The 9,397-nt window shown below is 46.3% G+C and overlaps 1 protein-coding gene across 1 annotated transcript in view; it reads left to right on the forward strand.

The window, feature by feature from the left end:
- WASHC5 (WASH complex subunit 5) overlaps window positions 1–9,397 on the forward strand; it is a 52,968-nt gene that overhangs the window by 8,893 nt on the left and 34,678 nt on the right. The window contains exons 4-8 of the mRNA XM_013006559.3: window positions 276–360; window positions 1,082–1,182; window positions 4,478–4,667; window positions 5,491–5,643; window positions 8,016–8,133. Of these exons, the coding sequence (XP_012862013.1) occupies window positions 276–360; window positions 1,082–1,182; window positions 4,478–4,667; window positions 5,491–5,643; window positions 8,016–8,133 (647 nt within the window). The remainder of the gene's footprint in view (window positions 1–275; window positions 361–1,081; window positions 1,183–4,477; window positions 4,668–5,490; window positions 5,644–8,015; window positions 8,134–9,397) is intronic.

Raw genomic sequence — 9,397 nt, forward strand, 5'->3', positions numbered from 1 at the left:
AGCCCTCGTTCCTGAGAGATTTGTGAGTCCTACAGCAGGCCTAGGAAACACTCTTCCCTTGGATGAGCCACCAGTACCAGAATTTCCATGAATTCCTGGTCACCATGCCCTGTTCTTCAGCGCATGAAGGACCAGGGCTGAACTAAAGGCCGGAATACCTGGGATTGTGCCTTGTCTTAAAAAAAAAAAACTTCTTTATTTTTCTTCTTTAAAATGGGACTGAATGATTTTTAGCCATTATCAGTGAATGACATGCCTTATGGCTCCATTTCTAGATACCTGGATGACCTCAATGAAGGTGTTTATATTCAGCAAACCTTAGAGACTGTGCTTCTCAATGAAGATGGTAAACAACTCTTGGTAAGTAATTGTGACCATTCGCAGCGATCGGCAGGACCAGGCAGGATCTCAGTCGTTTGTACGTAAAGGTCACTATGAGTCGGAACTGCCTCAACAACACTTAACACCCACAATAGTGACCATTCAAAATAGGAATGCAAGGGTATCAGACTTGGCATTTCTCTTCTTGCTTGCAGTCCCAAGTACATCTAGAGATCTAGTCTGTAAAGAGAAGCAAAATAAACTGCTCATTATCTTCTGGCTGGCAGGCCCATATCTGAGTTCAGGACAGAACAGGCTTTGAACAAACTTACAGGTGAATAAAAGATCAAGTAGCAGTGGTGCGTTTTCTCATGATAAGAACCCTCTCTTCTTTATCTCCTGCATCCTCAGCATCTAGCCAAGTACCTAGCAGAGTGACCACTTAAGAAAAGGCACTGATGAAGTAAATGGCTTTCTGACGAAGAGGTCTCCCTAATAGACAGGTTGCATTTAGGAATCTCGAGCAAAACACCGAAACTAGACCCACTGACAGCTAATCACTCTGAGTTAAAGCTTATTTCCATGAGCTTTTCAAATCCCATTCTGGGCAAAAGGTGAGAGTCCCTTGGGGAAACCCACATTTTCCATGCACAACATCAAGCTTTCAGGAGGAATATTGGCAATTTTTTTGCTTTCTAATGTTAACGATAATCCATGTCTTATGATGTAAATGCCAGTTACTGCCTTATTCTCTTCCTAGTGTGAAGCACTTTACTTATATGGCGTGATGCTGCTGGTCATCGACCAAAAGATGGAAGGAGAAGTCAGAGAGAGAATGCTAGTTTCCTACTACCGATACAGGTACCTTGGTCTAGGACCACACACTCCCCAACCACTGGTCTCCATCAAAGACAGCATCTGCCCATGATTCTTTTATTGGGACCAGCAGCAAGATGATCTGGGACCAAATGTATGGTCATCTCCTTTCCTCTGAACATGTAGGGATTTGGCCATTACTATACAATCTTTATTCTAGCAGGAGCACTGTCAGGTAGATGATGGCTGTTCACCGCAAGGTCAATGGTACAAACCCACCAACTGCCCTGAAAGAGAAAAAGGACGTCATGCTTGGTCAAGTAGAGGGGCGGGGAAAGAGGAGGTCCGTCAGCAAGATGGACTGGCACAGTGACTGTATCCAGGGGCTCAAACTTACAGTTGGGAGGGTGGCACAGGACTGGGCAGTGTTTTGTTCAGTCGTACAAAGGGTCACTGTGTGTCAGCACCTAGCAACAGAATCTGCTCGTGTGGAAATGTGCAGCCTTGGAACCCTGTATAGGTTCCCTGTAGGTCAGAATAGACTCGATGACAGGGACTCTATCGTAATCGCCCATAAGTAATTATGTACCAAAGAGGAAAACAAAGTGCTGTTTGGTTGACCAACTCATAGCAACCTTATAGGACAGACTAGAACATCTCCCTTGGGTTGCCAAGGCTGTAAATCGTTCTGGGAGTACATTTGGGACTGAAGAGGAAAACAAAGTGCCGTTTGGTTGACCAACTCATAGCAACCTCATAGGACAGACTAGAACATCTCCCTTGGGTTGCCAAGGCTGTAAATTGTTCTGGGAGTACATTTGGGAGCCTCATCTTTCTCCCTGGGAATGGCTGGTGGTTTCAAACTGCTGTCCTTGTGGAGCGACCAGCATAGAACCCACGACCCACCAGGGTTCCTTCAGTCTTCTGTAGAGTATAGGATGTTGCTGTATGATGTAAGTTGCTGTATTCACAATAGTCTCTCAATTTAAATAAACAAAAAGGAAATCTGAATGTTCTTTATCTTGAAGATACTGTTTTACATCCCAGGAGGCCTACCTGCAGCTCTCGGCTGCTAACCAATAGGTTGGCCATTCACACCCAGCCAACGCGTGGGAGCAAAACCGGGCCACCTGCTGCATAAAATTTGAGCCAAGGAAACAAGATGGGGCGGCTCTGTGTTGTCACAGAGGGTCACTGTGATTCAGACTGCTTGAGGGCACACCACAGCATCACGAAGGTTATGTTCGTTTGAAGTTTTCTCACATGACGGCTTGGCAGGATAGAGGGCATTTAATGAACAGAAGACCTGTTGTCACTTCAGATTGATGACTTTGAAACGTTATCACTCAGGGTCAGACAGAAGTGAAGTCTCACATAGTTAGAAACAAAAACAAACCCACAAAAGCACACACCCACCATGGTGTGTACGATGTGTCTGCAGAGGCTTCGGGACCTTCAGGAAGGAGGGCTTGGAAAGCAGGAGCCCTCTCCCCCAACTCTTCCACCCAGGACCCAGCATAAGCGGGTCAATCAAATGGGTGCCAACTCACAGTGACCCTGTGTAGTTTTCTGAATTGTAAATCTTTATAGGAGTGGGCAGCCTCACCTTTCGCCCATGGGGTGGCTGATGAATTTGAACCATCAACCTGGTACTTAGCAGCCCAACACTCCTGAGGACCCAGCACACAGGTTTTTCATTTGTTGTGCAAATGAGTCAGAATCTGGATACAAGGTCAAGGTCAGAAATAGCTATGATTCCGAGAAGCATCAGTCAATAAGCAGGAGTTCATTAGGAACTTAGGCTCACGCTATCCTGAACAGAATGACCATTTTCAAGCTTTCAGATGAAGAGAAGAGAGAGGACAAGTGAGGGAGGTCAACAGAGAGGGCCTGGTCTGGCGTCACTGTCCATTCAGCCCCCTGGGTCTTGCTGCCTCGCCTGCACGGGTACTTGGGGAGTGCCCAAAGCGTACATAATGCACTGTGTCAATGGCCTTAGTTTTCAAAGGAAATTTAAGCCGCCCTGCCCATATTTCTCAAAGAACCTGGAAAGAAAAACAAATAATGTGAAGAAGGGAAAGTCCTCTTGTTTGGGTGGGTGTCTTTGGCTTTAAGCTTAGAAAAGCTGCCGTGTCCCTTTTGGAACACGGCTAATGCCCAGGAACGTGGGCATCTATTATTAAAGCGACCTGAGCAATTGCAAGTCAGCATTACAGTAAAGCAGGCCCTTGCGCCCAGCAGGAGGTCCTCTGCCGAGTCTCCTGACCTCTGAGGCTAGTGCATTCCTTCCAGGGCTTGCTATTTTAACCCATCGAAGAAAGCATGGATGTTCGCATTAGACTCTACCGAAACAGCAGCTGGCCAATGAAAACCAGTCAATCCATATCCCAAGGAGCCCTAGTGGCACAGGGTTAAAGCGCCTCACTGCAAACCTAAAGGCCTGTGGTTCGAAACCACCTTCATGGAAGAAAGACACAAGCAGTCAACTTTTATACAGACGTTCAGCCTAGGGAAGCCCCCGGTGGTTCAGCTCTGCCCTGTAAGGTCACTGAATCAGAAGGGATGGTAACATTTTTTTTTTTTTTTCAGAATTATTTTTCAATTTGTGAAATGTCAGTGAGGCAGGTTCACATTTTTTTAACTACTCTTCTGAAAGATGTGTGCTTTCACACATACAGAATATCTCCTTTGACATCAAAACGTGATCCAAGCTCTAATCATTTGGAGTCAAAAACCAACCAGAACCAATGCAAAGCTGGATATGGTTTTTAATTGTCCCACATGGGTGAATAGCCATAAATTTCATTGTGGAAATCTTAGCATGTGTCCATTATGGGATGCCAGCTCACACTGCTGGAGCATGGCAGAGTGGATTACACATAGGAACTGCTAAACCACAAGGTCAGCAGTTTGAGCTCACTAGCTGCTCTGAGGGAGAAAGATGAGGCTCTCTGCTCCCAGAAAGATTTGCAGCCTCTGAACCCACAGGGGCAGCTGTACTCTGCCCTAGAGGGTCAGAATCAACTGGCTGACAGTGAGGTTGGTTGGGGTTTGTGGATGTACCACAGCATTTTCTGATGTATTCCAAAGCAAATCCAGACCCAAGGATTTGGGTAAAGACTTACTTGATTTTTACATAGAACTAATACCCATCTTATATGTTTGCTGCATTAATAGGCTATGAGGGCATATACTTTTTTAGCATAGAGTATGCATTGACCCCATGATCATATCTAAATCTCTTAACGTCAAATGGAAATGGAAATCTCGTGCTCGGCTGTATTGGGGGTTTCTGATTTGTGCCATGTGTTTTGTCTTTTACTTGGTGCCTGCGCCTTAGTGCTGCCCGGTCTGCCGATTCAAATATCGATGACATCTGTAAGCTGCTTCGAAGTACAGGTTATTCCAGCCAGCCAGGAGCCAAAAGACCCCCCAACTACCCCGAGAGCTATTTCCAGAGAGTGCCTATCAACGGTTCCTTCATTAGTATGGTCATCGGCCGCCTCAGATCTGACGATATTTACAACCAGGTGGGGAGTAAACCTGTCACCATCTGACTAGTTTAAGAGTGGTTTCACTTCCCTTCTCACGTCCCCACAGGAGAGGAACAAAGAAAACCCTCTGAGCTCTGTTGGGGGCTGGTTGGGGCAGGGGGGAGCCAGGAGATAGAGGAATGAAAGAGGTTCACTTTGACAGGTAAGAAATCTTAGGGAGCAAATGGGATTTGAAGTTTGCTGGGAAAGAAGATGCACTCCTTTATTTGTTCAAGAAACCGTTCTTGTGTATGTTAGGTGCTGGGGACGCCCTCACGGAAGAAGGCAGGCCCTGGTCCCTGCCGATGAGGAGCTTGTAGCTTAGGCAAGAAAGCAGGCAGCGGCTAACAAGTGACAGGAAATCGGTTCCTCTTAGAGAGGGAAGCACAGGTGCCTCAGAGCGTTCAAAGGAGGAGTAAGATCGCAACTGGTGATGGGGACGCAGGGCAGTGCAGCCTAGGCGATGCATGAGCAGGGATACGAAGCCCCGTAGCTCTCACAAGTGGCTGCCTCTTCAGTATCTAGTGTTCCGTTCACTTACTTTCATGTAGTGAGTGTCCTGTGCAAAGACATCAAAGGAAGTGACCCTTGGACTTCATTGTCTGTGTTGAGGAAGACAAGCATGGGCTCCCCTGGGCTGGAGGGAAGAGAATATCCTGGGGCTGGGGATAAGACAGAAGGCCTTGGGTGGGAATGCCACAACCTGAGGGCTGCTGAGAGCCCGATACTCCTCCCCGATGCTAGATAACCATTGCAGATCCTGTCGACGTTGACACGTCGCCAGCTGCTAACTGGGGTGCCTGGACCCTTTGAACTGCAGGTCTCTGCGTACCCACTGCCCGAGCACCGCAGCACAGCCCTGGCCAACCAAGCCGCCATGCTGTATGTCATCCTCTACTTCGAGCCCTCCATCCTGCACAGCCAGCAGGCCAAGATGAGAGAGATCGTGGATAAGTACTTTCCAGATAATTGGGCAAGTATCACCCGTTGGTCTTTATTCACCGGAATCCTTTTACCCAGAGGTTGTGATGTCATCAATAACGGGGCAGTTTGTGTCGAGGATCTTACAGTCCGTACGATTTTCTCAAGAACCCATTCGTCTCTTCTTTTTTTTTTTTTAACGGTTTCATTGACGTATAATCCATGCCCCATGCAGTTCAATGGTTTGGCTATATTGAAAACCAGGAGTCTCTTTCTAAAGAGGATGTTCACAAGGTAAAGCCACATACCGGATGCACCTTGTTTACCTGCTGAGGTTGCTGTGTACATTGCATAATATGACTTCATCTTTTGCTTCTGGATTCTTCTGTTTTAGCCCTCCAAGCTAGCAGAACCCCTCGAATTTATCCTTGTGTTTCGGGATTTCACTTTTATCATAACTTTAATCCAAAAGGCAGCAGTAGAGTTGCAGTTTGAACCCACCAGCTGCTCCTCTGGAGAATGATGTCAGAGTGTGCTCTGTAAAGATTTACACTCGTGGATCTCCTTAGAGGCAGTTCTGCTCGGTCCTCTGTGGTCCCTGTGAGTGCCAGTCAACTCAGCAGCACTGGATCTGGTTTGGGTTAGCCGTTTGTTATGGCCACAGCCGGTTGGGGTGTGCTTGTAACTGTTAGTGTTTTATTTTAGCTAAAAATATTCTTTGTCACAGGAATAAATAGGACAGCATATTTACTATATATGAAGTGCTTTCTTTACAGCACACTTAATACATATGAAATGCTTTCTTTGCACGTGGAGGGTTTGACCAAGTGTCATGAATAAGAAACAATAGTTTTTGAAGGGCACACGTGTTCTCAGCAGATTTTGTCCCACTTTTTCCCAATGATTGAATCATGCCCCTTATCGGTGATACGGGGCCTGAGAGAGAGTCTTCACTGGCTCAGAGAGAGGAGGACTCTTGTCCACAAATGGATCATACGTTTTTGTCCAACTTCTTTGTTATATTTACATGTCTGAATATAATGAAGAAGGTTTTTTCCCTTAGTTAATACTGTCATCAGAAACATTTTTGCATTAGTGAAGTTCAAAGTCCAGTCTGTAGGGTTAAAGGAACCAGACTTGCTGCTAGTGAGTGGAGGCAACCTGAAGACAGGGAGAACTGCTCCTGTGACTTTCTGAGACTGTGACTCTGTTTTTTTTTTAAATCATTTTATTGGGGGCTCAGACAACTCGTATCACAATCCATACATGCACCCATTGCATCCAGCACATTTGTGCATTTGTTGCCGTGATCATCCTCAAAACATTGTCTTTCTACTAGAGGCCTTGGTATCAGCTCCTCATTCTTTCCCCTCCCTCTCCCACCCTCCTTCCCTCACGAACTCTTGATAATTTATAAATTTTTTTTTCTTGCCTTACACTGTCTAATGTCGCCCTTCACCCACTTTTCTGTTTTCTGTACCCCCTGGGAGGGGGTTATATGTAGATCATTGTGATCGGTTCCCCCTTTCTCTCCCACCTTCCCCTGACCCTCCTGGTATCGCTACTCTTATTATTGGTCGTAAGGGGTTTATCTGTCCTGGATTCCCTGTGTTTCCAGCTCTTATAGGTACAAGTGTACATGCTCTGGTCTAGCTGGATTTGTAAGGTAGAACTGGGATCATGATAGTGGCGGGGAGGAAACATTTAAGAGCTAGAGGAAAGTTGTATGTTTCATCATTACTACACTGCATCCTGACTGGCTCATCTCCTCCCTGCAACCCTTCTGTCCTGTTGCCTACAGATGGGCTTTGGGTCCCCACTCCACACTCCCCCTCATTCACAACGATATGATTTTTTACTGATTCTATCGACACCTCATGATCACACAGGCTGGCTTGCTTCTTCCATGTGAGCTTTGTTGCTTCTCAGCTAGATAGCCGCTTGTTATCGAGACTGACTCTCTATGGGAGTAGAAAGCCCCATCGTCCTCCCTCAGAGCAGCTTGTGGGTTTGAACTGTTGACCTGTGCTTTGCATAAACACTGCACCACCAGGGATCCGGTTTGTGTGATACACACCTGTAACAGAACATCCAGACAGCCTGTAAAGAAAGGAAAAGCTATCTGGGGTCATTTCCCCACAAACTCTTTTGTTTCAAAGTGCTGATGAGGAAGAATGCTCACCAATACAGGGGACGTCCACCATTTCTTAGCATTAAAAAGATCATGGAATTTATTCACAAATGACTTGAATGCCCCTCATCAGTTTGGACACTTCTCTGTGTTCTTTGGAATGGAGTAGATCGGATATTTAACTTGAAGGAATAAGCTCTGCCTTCTGCCATTTTGTGGCCTCCCGGGTCCTTGCCTACAAGTGAGCTGGCATTCTCACAAATACGGAACCAATGTCTCGTTTACTCTTTCAGGTAATTACCATTTACATGGGAATCACAGTAAATCTAGCAGATGCTTGGGAACCGTACAAAGCTGCCAAGACCGCCCTAAACAACACCCTGGACCTTTCCAATGTCAGGGAGCAGGTAGGTGCTGGCAGAGCATGGTCCCATAACAGCCGTTCTCACACAGGTGCCAGGACACAAGCTAAACAGATGTCCCACGGAATGTGGAAGGCATCCTCATAGATGGTCTATGCAGTGCTTAGTGAAAGCGGGAATTTTCTAGACAACTACAGAGTTCTAAATTGTGTGGGGCATGTAAAGTGTCCGGAGGAAGACTGGCCGCCCTACGATGGATCAGGCCACCTAGGGGCCAGCAGCCCTCGTGTGCTGTGCTTGAAGGCCGTATCCTATGGACAAAGCTGATTGCAGGAACATTTGAAATGAGTGTGTTTTTTAATCAGTACGCTGCATGTTGAAGGTGGTAACAGTGCGCACAATACGTCCCCTTGCTGCAATTTAAACCCATCCTCTCCGATACTCAGCAAGACTCAGATCACTCATCTCCACCGGATTTAAAAGGCTAGAGCCTGACTCCTTGCCAAGAACACAAAGCAGAAGGGAGCCGGTTGGTCTGCAGTCGAGAAGTACTCGTAGTGAGTTGAGGAGAAAACACAGTCTTTCATTGTGGAGCGTGTCAGAGATCGCTGAGCCAGGGCGACCCTCCTGCTCACTGGCTGGGTGTTTGAGATCCCGCTGTGCCTAGGACAGTGTTGTGCCCAAACTCTTCCACTTGTTTTAGTCCAATCAGTTGAATTCCATAAATAATGCATGAAATACTTTCCGGATTGGCACGTCTCCTGGAAATGTATTAGAGAAAGTGACCAGACTTCTATACCTACTGGTTTTGATGCAGGAATTTTTCGCTGCTCAAAAGCCTTTCCATGTGGATGTTTTCTCATTGGTGACTTTGTAAGAGGTTTGGTCTGAATCATCTGAAGAGATACCTTGGGAGGGTTTTAAACAAACCTGGTTAGCATTTCAAGTTTACTGTAGCTCTTGCTTTTCAGAATGAATAGAGTCTCAAAAGGCTGATTTGAAAAGTCAGTTTTGAGATACCGACGTGTAGTTCGTAGTTGCGCTTGATGTGTGTGTAAGGAAGTCTCACCCTCTGATTTTCGCTCTGCTCTGCCTGCTACAGTCCGTAACAAAGGAAGCGTGGATGATTGAGCATCTGTCTTTTTGTTTCCTATCCTCCAAGTTGCCAATACAAGGGATTTATGGCGTCACCGAGACCAGTTCTGCGTGTGACATTTAAAGAAAACAGTATGCAGTAGCTAAGGTCAAAGCTCCACCAGTTTTTACTCAGAGCCAGAACTAGGATGTAGTCTCTGAATTCTAAGTCCGGGGGC

Source organism: Echinops telfairi, unplaced genomic scaffold (assembly GCF_000313985.2).
Source record: "Echinops telfairi isolate 266 unplaced genomic scaffold, ASM31398v2 ScPeMD7_1;HRSCAF=3_0, whole genome shotgun sequence".
Taxonomy (NCBI): domain Eukaryota; kingdom Metazoa; phylum Chordata; class Mammalia; order Afrosoricida; family Tenrecidae; genus Echinops; species Echinops telfairi.